Raw genomic sequence first — 16702 nt, forward strand, 5'->3', positions numbered from 1 at the left:
AAGTAAGGTAGTGAAGTGAAAATCACTCAGTTGTGTCCGACTCTTTGCGATGCCATGGACTGTATAGTCGTTGGAATTCTCCAGGCCAGAATACTGGAGTGTGGGTAGCCTTTCCCTTCTCGAGGGGATATTCCCAGCCCAGAGATCGAACCCAGGTCTCCTGCACTGCAGGTGAATTCTTTACCAGCTGATCCACAAGGGAAGTCCAAGAATACTGGAGAGGGTAGCCTATCCCTTCTCCAGGGGATCTTTCTGACCCAGGAATCAAACCGGGGTCTGCTGCATTGTAGGCGGATTCTTTACCAACTGAGCTATGGGCTCCCACTAAAAGTAAGGTAAGTCCACCACAAGTGATATGAAGAAAGTAAAAAAGAGAGACCTAATTTTAGACCGGAGCATCAAAGTCTTCTGAGAAAGTAACACTTAAGCTGAGAACAAACAGATAAGAAAAATATTAGTTAGGCAAAGAGTCGGGGGGCTGGAGGGATTGGGAGGGGAGTGTTCCACATCAATACCAGCCCTAATGTGGTTTACTTATTAATTATTTATTTTTGACTGTCCTGGGTCTTCATTGCTGCATGTGAGCTTTCTTTAGCTGCAATGAGCAGGGGATAAATAACCCTTTGTTGCTGTGTATGGGCTTCTAATTGCAGTGGCTTCTCATAGTGGAGCACAGGCTCTAGAGAGCTGGCTCAGTAGTTGTGGAACATGGGCTTAGTTGCCCCAAGGCATGTGGGATCTTCCTGGGTTAGAATTAGTGTCCCCTAATTGGCAGGGGGATTCTCTACTGATGGACCATCAGTCAGTTCAGTTCAGTCGCTCAGTCGCGTCCAACTCTTTGCGACCCCATGAATCACAGCACACCAGGCCTCCCGGTCAATCACCAACTCCCATGAGTTTACTCAAACTCATGCCCATCGAGTCGGTGATGCCATCCAGCCATCTCATCCTCTGTTGTCCCCTTCTCCTCCTGCCCCCAATCCCTCCCAGCATCAGGGTCTTTTCCAGTGAGTCAACTCTTCACATGAGGTGGCCAAAGTTTTGGAGTTTCAGCTTCAGCATCAGTCCTTCCAATGAACACCCAGGACTGATCTCCTTTAGGATGGACTGGTTGGATCTCCTTGCAGTCCAAGGGACTCTCAAGAGTCGTCTCCAACACCACAGTTCAAAAGCATCCATTCTTCAGCGCTCAGCCTTCTTCACAGTCCAACTCTCACATCCATACATGACCACCGGGAAACCACAGCCTTGACTAGACGGACCTTTGTTGGCAAAGTAATGTCTCTGCTTTTAAATATGCTATCCAGGTTGGTCATAACTTTCCTTCCAAGGAGTAAACGTCTTTTAATTTCATGGCTGCAGTCACCATCTGCAGTGATTTTGGAGCCCCCAAAAATAAAGTCTGACACTGTTTCCACTGTTTCCCCATCTATTTGCCATGAAGTGATGGGACCAGATGCCATGATCTTAGTTTTCTGAATGTTGAGCTTTAAGCCAACTTTTTCACTCTCCTCTTTCACTTTCATCAAGAGGCTTTTTAGTTCCTCTTCACTCTCTGCCATAAGGGTGGTGTCATCTGCATATCTGAGGTTATTGATATTTCTCCCGGCAATCTTGATTCCAGCTTGTGCTTCCTGCAGCCCATCGTTTCTCATGATGTACTCTGCACAGAAGTTAAATAAGCAGGGTGACAATATACAGCCTTGACGCACTTCTTTTCCTATTTGGAACCAGTGTGTTGTTCCATGTCCAGTTCTAACTGTTGCTTCCTGACCTGCATACAGATTTCTCAGGAGGCAGGTCAGGTGGTCTGATCTTCCCATCTCTTTCAGAATTTTCCACAGTTTGTTGTGATCCACACAGTCAAAGGCTTTGGCATAGTCAATAAAGCAGATGTTTTTCTGGAACTCTCTTGCTATTTCGATGATCCAGCAGATGTTGGCAATTTGATCTCTTGTTCCTCTGCCTTTTCTAAAACCAGCTTGAACATCTGGAAGTTCACAGTTCATGTATTGCTGAAGCCTGGCTTGGAGAATTTTGAGCATTACTTTACTAGCGTGTGAGATGAGTGCAATTGTGCGGTAGTTTGAGCATTCTTTGGCATTGCCTTTCTTTGGGATTGGAATGAAAATGGACCTTTTCCAGTCCTGTGGCCACTGCTGAGTTTTCCAAATTTGCTGGTATATTGAGTGCAGCACCTTCACAGCATCATCTTTCAGGATTTGAAATAGCTCAACTGGAATTCTATCATCTCCACAAGCTTTGTTCGTGGTGATGCTTCCTAAGGCCCACTTGACTTCACATTCCAGGATATCTGGCTCTAGGTGAGTGATTACACCATTGTGATTATCTGGGTCATGAAGATCTTTTTTGTACAGTTCTTCTGTGTATTCTTGCCACCTCTTCTTAATATCTTCTGCTTCTGTTAGGTCCCTACCATTTCCGTCCTTCATCGAGCCCATCTTTGCATGAAATGATCCCTTGGTATCTCTAGTTTTCTTGAAGAGATCTCTAGTCTTCCCCATTCTATTGTTTTCTTCTATTTCTTTGCATTGATCACTGAGGAAGGCTTTCTTATCTCTCCTGGCTATTCTTTGGAACTCTGCATTCAAATGGGTATATCTTTCCTTTTCTCCTTTGCTTTTCGCTTCTTTTCTTTTCACAGCTATTTGTAAGGCCTCCTCAGACAACCATTTTTCTTTTTTGCATTTCTTTTTCTTGGGGATGGTCTTGCACCCTGTCTCCTGTACAATGTCACGAACCTCCATCCTTAGTTCATCAGGCACTCTGTCTATCAGATCTAGTTCCTTAAATCTATTTCTCATTTCCACTGTATAATTGTAAGGGATTTGATTTAGGTCATACCTGAATGGTCTAGTGGTTTTACCTGCTTTCTTCAATTTAAGTCTAAATTTGGCAATAAAGAGTTCATGATCTGAGCCACAGTCAGCTCCTGGTCTTGTTTTTGCTGACTGTATAGCGCTTCTCCATCTTTGGCTGCAAAGAATATAATCAATCAGATTTCAGTGTTGACCATCCAGTGATGTCCATGTGTAGAGTCTTTCTTGTGTTGTAGAGTTAGGAGCAGTTAAAGTAAAAACCTAAGAATGTTGAGGCCTGCTCACTGTTTTTTTTATCTTCTTTGTTCTCAGGAAAGGCAAAGAGAAAAACCCATTCTTCTTTTTTTCTTTTTCACTGCAACATCTGTTCAAAATGTGGTTTTGAAACACATGTATAAATGCTCACTGTAGTGAAGTGTGGAGGGAAAAGTACCAGCCTACGCGTTTGAAGACTGAGGGTTTTATCCTGCTTCTGCCACTAGTTTACTGTGTGACCTTGAGCGTCTTATTTCCTGTTTCTGGGTCTCAATTTGCCCTTTTGAAAAGCAGTGGATTTGGATTAGCTGAGTGGGAAGATCTGTTCAGCTCTATCCCTCTGATTCCATGATTTCAATTCACACAATTCCTGACTCATCACTCAGTGCCCACAGACCCTTGTACATGGCCCCTTTTTGGAGGAAATGTTGATATGTATTAAATTTGAGTAGTGGATGCATCAGGGTTTATTATGTTATTTTGTCTACCCTTATATGCATCAAGATGGCCTCTTTTATTTTTAGGTGCTCAATAAATGTTTTTTGGATTGGGATGAATTGAAACCTTGCATCACTCAGCCTGGTTGCAGATAAAGACCTACTTGATACTGAGAATAACTAACTGTGATGTAATGACTTGTGATTCACAATGTGTTTTCACAGCAGGTCTCTTGTGACTCTTACCCTCACCCCTACCCTGGGAGGTAGCATTGTATTCAGCTCCATTACACTGAAGAAGCTGACCACTTAAGTTTTCTTGCACACAATGAGCTGTGCCACACCTCCATGTCTTTTTTTTTTAACTTGAAGACCATGTAACTTTTCTAAGCCATACAGGTCACAGGTGGCAGGTCCAATACTCAAACTTAGGCTTTAGAGTCAAAATCCTAATGCTCCTATTGTATCATCACCCAGTGATGTTTTTGCAAAAGCTTGACATATTTTCTCTTGGTATTTCCACCCTCAGTCATAATGTTGGTGAGAATTCTTTAGATTACGACAGCATAATGGCATGTGGTAACAACCCAAGTCAGGAGCTTAGATAGTAAAGGTTGATTTCCCACTCACGTTATATGCCAGTTGCAAGTCAGCTGTAACTCTGTCCATGTCATGCAACTCTGAGATCCAATCTGGGAGGCCCAAGCCACACAAAGACATTCAAAGCTTCCACTGGCACTTGGAATACCCACATTCATTGTCCAAAGCAAGTTAACATGATGAAATCTGATGTTGATGGATGAAGGAGATACATTCCTCTCACAAGAAGGCACTGCAAGCCACTTGGCAGTGGGTGGGAATATAACATTTTCTACAGGGAGGACAGTGAACAGTCTGCCACCATCAGTGAACATATGATGGACCCTGGTGACACAGAGGTGGATAGGTTCCCTGCCCTCAAGGTGCTCATTGATCAGGGAAACAAAATGGTAGAGAGATAAGCTCAACATCCTGTGCCTGTCCTTAGCTTGTTTGCTGTCATTCCTCACCCTTCTCCTGCTCTGTCTCTCTCTCTTGAAACTGCCCAAAGGCTGTGTTTCCCAGACTCCTTTGATAGCGGCTTTTGGCTCGGTTTAGCCAAGGAGAGACACAGGCAAGTAACTGGCATGTTGAAAAGGGGAAAAGCCTGCATGTGTGTCTCCCGTACCCCTTGGCTGGCTCCTCCAGGAGGGGCTGCTCTTCTCCAACTCTTGCTCCATGGTTTTAACTTCCTTTGGTCCCATTAATAGATCCCCCCATCCCACTGTTGATAATCTCTGGGTTTCTTCACTATTCTGTTTGGCCTCTTAGTTCTTCTGTCATCCATTTAACCATTTCCCTTTGTTTAAATGTTGAAAATACTTCGTATTTTCCTGAGGGAGTCTGAGGGAAACAGTCATGTCAGGTGCCATGAGGGTCTAGGGGAAAGATACATTGTATGTCCTGAGTTCTGAGTGGTGGAGATGGGTTGGGAAGAGAAAGGAAAGGCTCTTTGGAATCAGGGATTCCACAGGTGAGTAATAAAGAGGGTCAGGAGTAAGAGCTAGAGAGTAGTAGCATGAGTAACAGCACCAAATAAGAAAGTGTTGTTTTTGGAGCATGGTGTGAGTCAGGGAGATGAGGCTGAGGAAGTGGGCAGAGGTTGAGCCATGCAGAATCTTGGGTGTTAACCTAATAAGGTGAAGGCTGGATACTGGATTAATTAGACATTTGTGAGCTCTAGTAACACAAATCTAGACAAACCTAAACAGTGTATAGAAAAGCAAAGGCATCACTTTGTCGACAAAGGTCTGTATAGTCAAAGCTGTGGCCTTCCCAGTAGTCACGTATGGATGTGAGTTGGACTGAATGCTGAGGAATTGATGTTTTTGAACCATGGTGCTGGACAAGACTCTTGAGAGTCCTTTGGACACCAAGGAGATCAAGTCAGTCAATCCTAAAGGATATCAACCCTGAATACTCATTGGAAGGACTGATGCTGAAGCTGAAGCTCCAGTACTTTGGCCTCCTGATGCGAAGAACTGACTCATTGGAAAAGACCCTGATGCTGGGAAGGATTGAAGGCAAAAGGAAAAGAGGGCGGCAGAAGATGAGATGTTTGCATAGCATCACCAGTTCAATGGACATGAACTTGGGCAAACTCTGGGACATGGGGAAAGACAGGGAGGCCTGGCATGCTGCAGTCCATGGGGTCATAAACATTTGGACATGACTTAGCACACAAATCTAATTCAAAATAGCTCAAGTTATAAGGACAGTGACATAGCATAAGCAAAACAGAAGATAATTTTGTTGGAAATGAGCTGGTTAAGAAATTAAGAGCCAGGGTATTGGGGTGGATTGTGCACCTGAAAGCCTAAGTTCCTGAGAGTGAGTACATGCCTGGGTGGAAAGGAAGACAGTGAGTCACTTGCCAAAGTCATCAGTGACTAGAGGGGCTTGAGTTGTAGATTGATATAATACAAGATGGAGATGAGGAGGTACCAGAGCCGGCTAGAGAAGGGATTTGAATGTAAAAGTAGGGGAGAAATGTTCTGGGGCAGTGTCAGGGTGAGGAGAGGTGAGTTTAGTTCATTGCGAGTTTCTGAAAAGAATTCTGAGGTCACATTCAGAAACAAGGCAATGTGGCCAGAGCCAGTGGAGCTTGTGGGGCTGTGACAGCTGCCTTTGGACAGGATGGGTAAACAGGAGCATTTGAGGGGTGGGGATTTTCTCAGATTCAATTAAGAATTGGGCCCTGTTAAAGGCAGCAGAAATTCCATTGTTCTGAAGCCAATTAGAGGGAGGAAAGGACTGGGGGCTAGTCTGATTAATTGGTTGTCATCTTCCAGAGCTCTGCAGACTCTCAGCTCCTGAGACTCCTCACTAATGAACCTGAGGAAAAGGTTACCGTCTTGGCCTACTAATGAAGAGCCTTCCAGTAGCCTGACAGTAATTGGTTGGAGGTGCATTTGAGGTTGTTCTGATAGCAAAAGAGACCCATGAGCTGGCTAGGGTGATGCACCGCTTACTTGAATCAGAGTTCTCTTACCTTGGGCACCTTTGAGAGGACAGTGATGACATCTCCTTGACATGACATACACACTGTCTGTGTTTGGTTACTTATGGCCTCTTATCTCACCAATTTGAACAAACTGCTTTGGGGATTCTGGGATAATAAAGGCTGTTTTCTGCCCCCTATATGTGTTTATGCTGTTTCCTGGGCCTAGTGTTCTATGTGTGTGTGTGTGCTCACACTTACACTCATACTATGTGTCCTTTTTTTTTTTTTTAAGATTTATTTCTTTATTTTTGGCTGTGCTGGGTCTTCATTGCTGAACTGGGTCTGCAGTTCATTGTGGTGCATGGGCTTCTCATTGCCGTGGCTTCTCTTTTTGCAGAGCACAGGCTCTAGAACACTGGCTCAGTAGTTATGGCCCATGGGCTCAGCTGCTCTGAGGCATGTGGAATCTTCCCAGACCAGGGATGAAACCCATGTCCCCTGCATTGGCAGGCGGATTATTAACCACTGGACCACCAGGGAAGCCCCCCTCCCCCCCACCACATAGCTTTATGTAGCTGATATATGCTTAGGAATCAGCTTTTCCAAGAAGCTTTCCTTGGGCCCCAGGCTTAGATAGGTGCCTCCTGTGCTCCTGACAGTCCCCTCGCTACCTGCCTTTCCAACATTGTCTATATATCTATCTTCCACACTAGAGTAGGAGCTCCTCAACAGTGGGAACTGCATTTGATTCACATCAGTGTCCCCAGTGCCCAGCACAGGATTTGTCCTGCTTGTTGAGGTGAGTTCTCATGACCCTCACTATCCACAGCCCCCTAGCCACACCCTCCATGCTCATCCCTGTCCCCTTCATCCACCTGTCCATTCATTCAGTTAATACTCAGCAAGCCCTTACTCCTCTGGCTAGTGCTGGAGCTCGGATAAATGACATGATCCCTGCTTGGGGAGCTCCTTGTCAGTTGGACTTGCACTGTGCAGGGTAAGCTGTGCTGTGGCAGAAGAAGCACAGAGGATGAAGAAGCCATATCTAAGCTCAGGCTTAAAGCATAAGTTCATCAGGTGAAGAGTTTTGTTTGATTCTGGCCTTAAAGTCTCCCCTCTCTACTGACTTTTGGAAGCTTATTCCCCACCCCCTCCCCTTCTGTTCTCTCCCTCTGCTGCACTCCTGCACAGCCTCTCGTTTGCTTTACCTGGGTTATAATATGTTTGTCACTGTCCCAACTGAGAGCGAGACAAAGGCGCATAAGCAATAAGAGCCCTGGCTTATGCTCCATCCCTGAGCCTCAGTTTTCCTGTCTGTAAATTACAAATGATAACCCTTGCCTTGCCCCACTCCCATCACAAAGTTGCTTTAAATTTGTATTTGTGAATCATTAAGGACTGTGCCCGCGTGAGGGACTGACACTCTGATTGGTGTGTCTTTTCTCCATGATTAGATTTGGTCTTCTTTTGTCCCTGGCACTCACTGCAAGACATGGTACAAAGTCAATGTTCAGTAAAGACCTGGTTTGTTGATCGGCCCTGAACGATGAAGAAAAAAAAGAGGCTTTCCTCCAAAGGCCCTGGGAAATGATGGAGGGGCAGGGAAGCTAGGACTCAGATGGGCTGGGAAGATAAGAGAAAGGGAATTGCCATGGATTTCACATGCCAATCACTTCACATACTTTGATGCATTTAAACCTTATTCCCACTCTATGAAGTAGGTCATATTTACCTATTCCACAAATGAAGAAACAGGCTGGGAGAAATTAGGCAACTTGCCTGAGGTCACACAGCTGGTAGCTGACAGAGACTGTTCAAATCCAGGCTTTCTGACTCCTGGGTTTCCTACCCACTGCCCTCTTGTGCAGTGAGCATGTCCTCCCCTCGGTGCCAATTCCTCATAAGGGATCAGTGCCCCTGGCCTTGACCTGTGTCCCCATCTTCATCCAAATTGATGATTTAAGCCTATTTACTTCTTTACCTATTTTCCCCTTTCCTAGGCAAACAACATATACTGCCTGCTTCCCTAAACAGTATCACTTGTAACAAACCTGTCAAAGGCCAGAAAGTCAATTTTTATGATATTCATTAAGGACAGGCTACATGCTGAAGAGTCTCTAAAGCCAGCTGAGTTTCAACAGCCTGTGGATAACGAGCCAGCACCCACTTCCTTCTTTATCTCGTCCTCAATTAGCAGGCACTTCTATGGCTTGCCTTACTCAGGTCGGGAAGTGGACCCCAGAAGAGGCTGTCCACCAGAGGTGAGCTAATGTAATTGTGAATGCCTTCAGGCAGGGATGGCCTGGGGAAGAGGAGCCCTATTTGTGCCTGGGGGGCTTCAGCCCTCTCTGTGGACAATGAGATATTAGAAAAAGGGAGGAGGAAAAAGACTCCCCTCCTGTGTGTATGAGAGGATGATCAAAGAGGGAGAAAGTGGTGAAGTGGAGGTAAAAGGAGCAGATGAAAGAAGAGCAGAAAGAAGCTGTCATTGTAACAAGCAACTTTGTACAGCAATTTATCCATCGTCTGGCTCCATGCTCCCAACTGCTCTTGGCAGGAAGATGCTGTGATTATTCCTATTTGACAAATGAGGAGTCTGAGGCTCAGAGAGGTTAAGTGATTCAGAAAGATAAAGTGACTTGCCCAGATTCAGATACTGTGGTAGACAGATAAAAAGCAAAGGAGGCCAAAGAGACTTGTAAAGTAAGAAAAAAATATGAGCAGAACGAAAGAAAAAAGGAAAGTGAAAGGGAGAAAGATGAAGAAATGAGAGGCAGGGCTGTGTATAGACATGGAAGCCAGCCAAACCCAGATCTAAACTCAATTTCCACTCACACAGTCACGTGACCTTGTGTGAGTTATGTAATCTCTTGGAGCCTTCATTTTTCTTTTACAAATTGGAGTTGATTATATTTACCTCAGAGGCTATTATGAGGATTAAGTAAGAATATTTGTAAAGCTCCTAGCATAGCATCTGGCATACAGTAGGTACTCAACAAATATTAATGATCCCAAGGAATATGAGGAATAGAAGAGAAAAAGAGCTAAAATGGGTAAAAGCAAAGAGGGAAGTTTTTGAAGAGAAATAAAAGATGGACTTGGAAGGAAGGGAAAGAGGAAGGTGGATGGACAAAAGAGGAGGAAATAAGCTGGTGCAGGGATGAAATAGAGAAAGCAGGTTCATGCGTCTAAGGACTGCCACCAACCTGGCTAGGACTCCTCAGTTGGGAAGCGGCCACTTTATCTGAATCAGGAGGACCTTTTTCTCATCTCCTGGGACAACCAGGTTCTGGTCATTATCACAGGAAGTATCTTTAAGGGTCTTAAGGCACAAAACATAAGAAAGTCTCACGCTTCAGATGCAGTTTTTCCTGGGCCATCCGTCAGGATCTTGTGAGGCAGGAGAGATCCAGAGTAATTCCTGGGAATTGAGGGAGGAGAAAGCCCTCAGAGGGGAGATAAGCCAGTGTGTCTGTGGGTAGAAAGAGCAAATGAAGCTTTACTTATTTGATGAAGATCTTGGGGTGCCTCCCAGAGTCTAGACTAGAGCTGGCCAGGCTGCGGTAAGCAGGGGGCCAGGGGAAAGAGGAGCAAAAGCCCTGGTCAAAAAGGACAAGCTTAGCCTTCTTATACTGATGACCTTGGGCAGGTCAGCTTTTTTCTCAGAGCCACAGAGTGGGTGTTAGTGAAATGGAGAGGGTCTGCCTGGACCCTCCATCCCCCAGGGGTGACATGAGGACCAAATGAAATAAGGCATTCAATCAATGCTTTGAAAATGGAAGTGTTGTATATACATAGTCACGTAGTCACTCTCAAAAAAATCTAATTATTACTCCCACGCTGTCTCACCCTATCAGGTATAGGAGTGTATACTTTACCTGCATTCTCTTGTTTAATCCTTGAAATAAATCTATGAGATAGGTAAGATTATCCCAATTTACCAACCAGGGAATTGATTCATAAAAATATAGGTGACTTGCTGGGGATTACACAGCTAGTTAATGATAGAGCCAGGAACAATCTGACTCAGGATCCTGGGTCACTGAACCATCTCCTTCAAGCAGAAACCTCCTTGAAGCAGCAAGGCCTCCTTGCTTCAAAGCCTGAGCACTGGCTATATTAATGCAGAGTGTTCTATCAAGGGGGCATGAAAGGGAAGGGAAAAATCCTTACTGCTATCTCTCTTCTCTCTCTTTTTAAAAATTTTATTGGAGTATAGTTGCTTTACAATAATGTGTTAGTTTACACTGTACAGCAAAGTGAATCAGCTGTACATATACATGTAATCAGGCTTCCTTGGTGGCTCAGACAGTAAAGAATCTGCCTGCAGTACAGGAGACCCAGGTTTGATCCCTGGGTCAGAGAATGGCTACCCATTCCAGTATTCTTGCCTGGAGAATCTCAGGGATGGAAGAGCCCTGGGCTATAGTCCATGGGGTTGCCAAGAGTCAGACATGACTGAGTGACTAACACACACATATATGTAGCTCCTCTTTTTTGGATTTCCTTCCCATCTAGGTCACCAGAGCATTCAGTAGAGTTCTCTGTGCTATACAGTAGCTATTCATTAGTTATCTATTTTGTACATAGTATATGTCAATCCCAATCTCTCTTCTGTCTTCAGGGTTTGACTTCTTTGAAGCCAGTGCCAAGGAGAACATCAGCGTGAGGCAGGCCTTCGAGCGCCTGGTGGATGCCATTTGCGACAAGATGTCTGATACTCTGGACACAGACCCCTCCTTGCTGGGCACCTCCAAGAATACCCGTCTCTCAGACACCCCGCCTCTGCTGCAGCAGAACTGCTCGTGCTAGGCCAGGCCCACCATCCCGATCTCCTTTCATTGTGGCCCTACCCCTACTCTGCTTCCCTGTTACACTCTGTCCACCCCAAGCTGAGTTGCTGCTGTCTCTTGCCTGCAGTGGAGGTGGAAGCATGGCCCTGGGGTTCTCTACGGGTGGCCCCACTCGCAGACACTCAGCACTAGACTAACTAGGTTACAATGTGGGCAGAGATTCGTTTGACAAAAGTTGACTCCACTTTACGAAGGCAATTCACTACGGGGACTTGGAAAAGCAAGTCTCTTCTCTGCCTTTAAAATAAGATTCTCTCCCTCGACCAAAATTTGGCACACCCTTGCACACTTTTCAGGGCCTGGCTAACTGTGTAAAGTGAGACACACTTGCATAGCTAATCTTGAAAAAAAAAAAAACACTCCTTACACAGCCTGCTTGTTTCATATCAGGCTCCCTGTGGGGCTTCCTCTCACCACTAGACAAGCCTTGTTTCTCAAAGCCCTCGTCTGTTACCACGGAGGCCCAGAGGGCTTGGGCAGTTGCTGTGGTGACAGGCCAGAGCTAATCTCCAGAGAGCTCAGCCTCTCTAAATGATGCTGAAAGAGCAAAGGCTGAGTCAGGAAACACACTTAAAAGAAAGAGATTATCCGCTGCAAAATGTCAAAGGTTCCTGCTATATGGAAGAGCAAATGCATAAGCTCGAGGAAGACAAAAAGAGAAACACAGGCAAAATCAAGAAATGGGTCACAAATGTCTGATTTTGCTGCTTTCCAGTGGGTTCTCCACTGTGAGAACTCCATGACATTGGTCGTTGGTTCTCAGGCTCCCAGAATGTAAAAAATTTACAGTTGGTGGGATCCCAAATTTTACCAAGTCTCACTAGTCAATTCCAATCTTTATATCTCTGACAAGTGGCTGTCAAGCCTCACAGCTAATCTCTTCTAAAGCATACTTCCTAGGCAGGGATGGGAGCTCAGTTTCCACACTATCTTTGGGTAGCTCATAATCAGAAAGTTTTCCTTGCTTTAAGCTGAAATCTGCCTGCTGGAAATTCTTCCTCTTCCAACCCCATTTGTAGCATCTCTGTTGTCAGAGACTTCACAGTCTCTGCTCCCTCTGCCATGTGACCCCCTTAGATGATTTGAGAACAGATACCATGACCCCTGGAATCTGCCCTTTCTTTAAGTCAATAGTTCTCATCCCATTTGCCATTCTTCTTAGGGTCCTCTCCCCATCCTGCCTTTTCCTCCAACCCGTATTTCTGTCACTCTTGAGTAGTCCAGCTGAGAAATCTGATTCAAAGCAGAATAAATCTTAAGTGGGCACAACCCTGAAAAAAAATGGGAAAAGTGAACTCAGAGGTCACTCATTCTCCTGAGAGTGAAACTTTGGTTTCTAACCAAGAGCTGATGTGAAACTACTACTTCATTAAACACCTGAAGAAAACAAAGCCAGAAAACCCCTCTGGTACTGGAAATGAACCTAATGCATTAGCTCATGGTTCTAGCTTGTTTGGACACGTTTGATTTGTTACTGAAACAATGACGTGGAGCTAGCAATGATTCCTGAAAATCTTTCATCCAGCCCTAGCCTGAATCTCCAGTTTTCTTCTGTACTAAAATGCTGCTTCAGAATTCTGTGGAGGAGGTGGGAGAGTCTCTCCCAAATTTTCCTTCCATTCTGAACACAGTTTATTGTCCTAGGAAAGTGCATTAAAGAACCCTTCAGGTTCAACTCTGTGGAGAGGTTGTCTTCTGTGACACAGTGCAGAGGATAGCACTTTGAACTTGGAATCAGGAGACTCAGGCTCTGCCCTGAAATCAGGAGACTTAAAAACTCTGTCCTGTGATTCTGGACCAGTTCCTCCCCATCAGTGAGTCTTGATTTCCCACTTATAAAATGAGGGAAGCCATTTGGGAAATCTTTTCAGTCTTTTCTGGCACTAGTAACTCTGACAGCCTAATTTTCACCTTCAATATTTCAGTTGATCTGCAAAATAAACCCAAGAGATGAGGATTATCACCCCAATATCACTGTATCCAACACTGATATAAGTAAGCAAGTGATGCTTACTCAATACTAGGTGTTGCTCCAAGCACTTAATGTGTATTAACTCATTTATCTTTCCAACATCTTTGTGAGGGAGGCACTATAATCCATCTCGTTTAAAGACAAGAAAATTAAGGAACAGATAGGTTCTCTAGCTTGTCTAAGGTCACCTAATGAGTAAATGGTAGAGCTGGGGTTCAAATCCAGAAAGTAGGCTCCAAAGTCTGTGCTCCTCACCACATTCTGTAGTACATTTTTATAGATAAACTGTGATCAGAAGAAGTTAAGAGACTTGGCCAAGATCACACAACTAGCAAGGGTTAGAGCCACAGTAGAACTCAGCCCCAAGGCCATCAGATTCCAAGTCCACTGAAGAAAAGACATATCTCTAATTCGTTAATAAATTGTTCAACTACTCAGACTAATCTGAGGTGATAGCTGTCTAACACTTCTGGGAAGGAGTCTTTGAGGAACCCCAGGTCCCATGGGCCTGAGCAAAAACTGCTCAGTGTTTCTGAGGCTTAAGTGCTGGTGTTCCTTGTATTTGCCTCTGTCAGGCAATTTTTATCAAGCTCCGAAGCAGTGCGGTGAGTAGCCTGCCTGTGTCAGCAGTGGGTCATCTTGGGAGGTGTAACTTGATAAAATTCTCTGACTAAGGAAAAATGTGGTCCCTTCCCAGGGCAGTGTTTCTGGATGTGCTTTTTACACTATAAATTCCTATACAGGTCAGGAATAATTATTATTTTTCTGGGCAGTCACACCCTTCTACCCTGGTATTAGGATTTCAGACCAAGCTCCTCAGGACCCCTGGGTTTGTTAGTACATGTATCCAAATCCTTTCTCTCCTACTGAGTATCCAGGCAAAAATTGAATTTTTCACCTAAAGATTGTCAAAATCCTGAAAACTCAGGAGCCAATTCAAGGGAACAAGCATCTTCACAATAGACGGGATCAACAGTTAAATGTAATAGTGGCAAACTCTTCTACCAGGCAACAGACAGATCTGCTTGTTAGATGGCAATTCCTCAACCCTGCTCTGTGACCTCGTTTCTGCAGAGTGAAGGCAGCAGCTTCCAGCTGATTGTGGTGAATGTTCATCAATCATGGTAATAGTGCAATTAGGTTCAAGCTGCATAATATGTGTTATGGCAACTTGTCCCAGTTTTCATTTCGCTTAACATTCCAAATAAAAGGAGATTAAAAAAACCTCTTGACCTCTAAAAATGCAAAAGTCAGCCAAAAGTGCAATACAGTATTGTAGCTATTTACAGGATCTGGTTTAAATGCATGTGTATCTGTAAATACAAAGTGATTGGTGACAATACTGTCTTCTCAGTCTGTAGCATTATTAACTTCTAGGTGGAACAATGCAGTAGATTGTACTGAATGGTCACAGACTCATTAAATATTGTATCTGGAAGGGAGTTTAGAGGAAATCTTGTCTGGGCTCCTCTTGGTACAAAAAGGAAGGTGGAGGCCCAGGGAGGGGGAGGAAATTTCTTAAGGCCACTCTGAGTGAATTTGTGATGGAGCCAGGACTAGGTCTTGGATTCACCTCTAGGAAGAAATTCACTTCTGTATCTTCTATAGGTCTGGCACTATTAAACACTGAATAAATATACATGAAAACAAATGGTCCCTGCTTGCAGGTACCTATAGTCTAATGGAGGTGCTTTTTTTTGAAATATCATTATCCCCAATTTGACAGGCAAGGAAACATAGCCTTGAGAAAGTTAACATGCCAAAGTCATTCATTTACTAATTGAACCCACCTCTGACTCTTGCTCTTTCAGTTTTCCTCTTCAGATTGTGTATTTGGGATATTGGTAGTAACAGATTTCCAAGGATTGTCAGAGTTAACAGCCTCACTTGGGGCATTTGTTTCACAATTGCTTTGTGACTGCAGCCTTATAATGTCCACAGAATGATATGAACATTCTCCAGACATGACTTTCCCAGTTATACCACCTGCTCTTGCCCCAAGCTCCTTGCTTATGCATCAAGTTTCTTAAAGTGTCTTGAGTAATGTTTATTTGAGTTTGTTTGCCAACCATTTGGTGTAAGTAGAAGGAATTACAGTGGCGAGTGTCCTGGGATTTCATTGATTTCAGATTCCCCATCCCAAACCTACACTTGATTACCTGCTACTGCTGAAGAATCAAGCAACAGCCTGTGACTGGGAGTGCCTGTGAGAGGCAGGTCCATTGGATACAAATACTGTTAAGTGATGTTTTTGAAGGCCTGGATCCCTTATATGAAGTAGGCACAATTGAAATATATTCTTTCAACAAATTAGTGTCTAGTATGTGCCAGGATACAATCACTGGTAAACTAGACACAGTCCTTGCCTTCATCAAGCTTATAGTCTAACAGCTTGTTGTTTAGTCTAGACATTGTAAAATAATCACCAAAATATAATTACAAAGCACAGTGAAGGAAAGCTACATCATTCTATGAGAACACATAACTCTGAAACCTGTCACCTTTGTGGAGCTATTTCAGGGACCTCAGGAAGACCCCACTGCTCCTGGCCATCACTCTACATTTCTCAATTAAGCTTTCATCTTTTAGTTTAAACCTTTGATGAAACCTGATTGAACACAAATCCTCCAAAAAGAGTAAGAAGGAATTCCCTGGAGGTCCTGTGGTTAGGACTCTGACTTCAAACCCTGGTCGAAGAACTGAGGTCCCACAAGCCATGTGGTGTAGCCAAAAAAAAAGTGAAATATAGAATAACTGTACTTGCGAAACATCTGTAGACCACCTGATTCAGAGTTAATTGTCCTCTGAGACACATAACAAACCACTCCAAAATTTAGTGATTTAAAACAATAAATGTTATTTCTCATCATTGGCTAGAGATAGGTAGATGGTTCCTTTGGCCAAGGCTGGATGGTCTAGAGTGGCTTCATTCATGTGTCTGGAGTCCCAGGTGAGAGGACTAAGGTGGTGAGATCTTCTCTCTCCATGTTTTCATTCTCCAGAAAGCAACCCAAAGTTGTTCACATGGTGGTAGAAGTTTTCCCAGCAGCATGAGAGGGCAAGCTCCAATACAGAAGCATTTTTCAAGCCTCTGTTCGTATCATGTTTGCTCATGTCCAACTGACTAACAAGTCATATGGCCAAGCCTAATTTTAAGAGGTGGAAGAATAGATGCCATCTCTTGATAAGAAGAGCTGCAGAAAATTATGGCCATTTTTCAGCCTACCAAAGGAAATAACCCTAAGTCATCTGAAACTAAGTCTGGTAAATTTTCCTGGGACCTAAAACCTGGCTCTGAAGATAACCAAGGGAAATGACACAGT

The 16702-nt window shown here is 44.1% G+C and overlaps 1 protein-coding gene and 1 long non-coding RNA gene across 6 annotated transcripts in view; one reads left to right on the forward strand and one right to left on the reverse strand.

Annotated features, from left to right (window-relative positions):
- The window catches only part of RAB3B (RAB3B, member RAS oncogene family), a 73521-nt gene extending 58090 nt beyond the window's left edge, over positions 1–15431 (forward strand). For both annotated transcript variants that reach the window (XM_061121908.1, XM_061121909.1), the window contains exon 5: positions 11179–15431. In XM_061121908.1, coding sequence (XP_060977891.1) covers positions 11179–11366 — 188 coding nt within the window. In that variant the 3' untranslated portion in view covers positions 11367–15431. The remainder of the gene's footprint in view (positions 1–11178) is intronic.
- The window catches only part of LOC133041363 (uncharacterized), a 62788-nt gene that overhangs the window by 17426 nt on the left and 28660 nt on the right, over positions 1–16702 (reverse strand). For all 4 annotated transcript variants that reach the window (XR_009689221.1, XR_009689223.1, XR_009689224.1 and 1 more), the window contains exon 3: positions 9907–10026. This is a non-coding gene — a long non-coding RNA (uncharacterized LOC133041363). The remainder of the gene's footprint in view (positions 1–9906; positions 10027–16702) is intronic.

Source organism: Dama dama, chromosome 20 (assembly GCF_033118175.1).
Source record: "Dama dama isolate Ldn47 chromosome 20, ASM3311817v1, whole genome shotgun sequence".
NCBI classification, from domain to species: domain Eukaryota; kingdom Metazoa; phylum Chordata; class Mammalia; order Artiodactyla; family Cervidae; genus Dama; species Dama dama.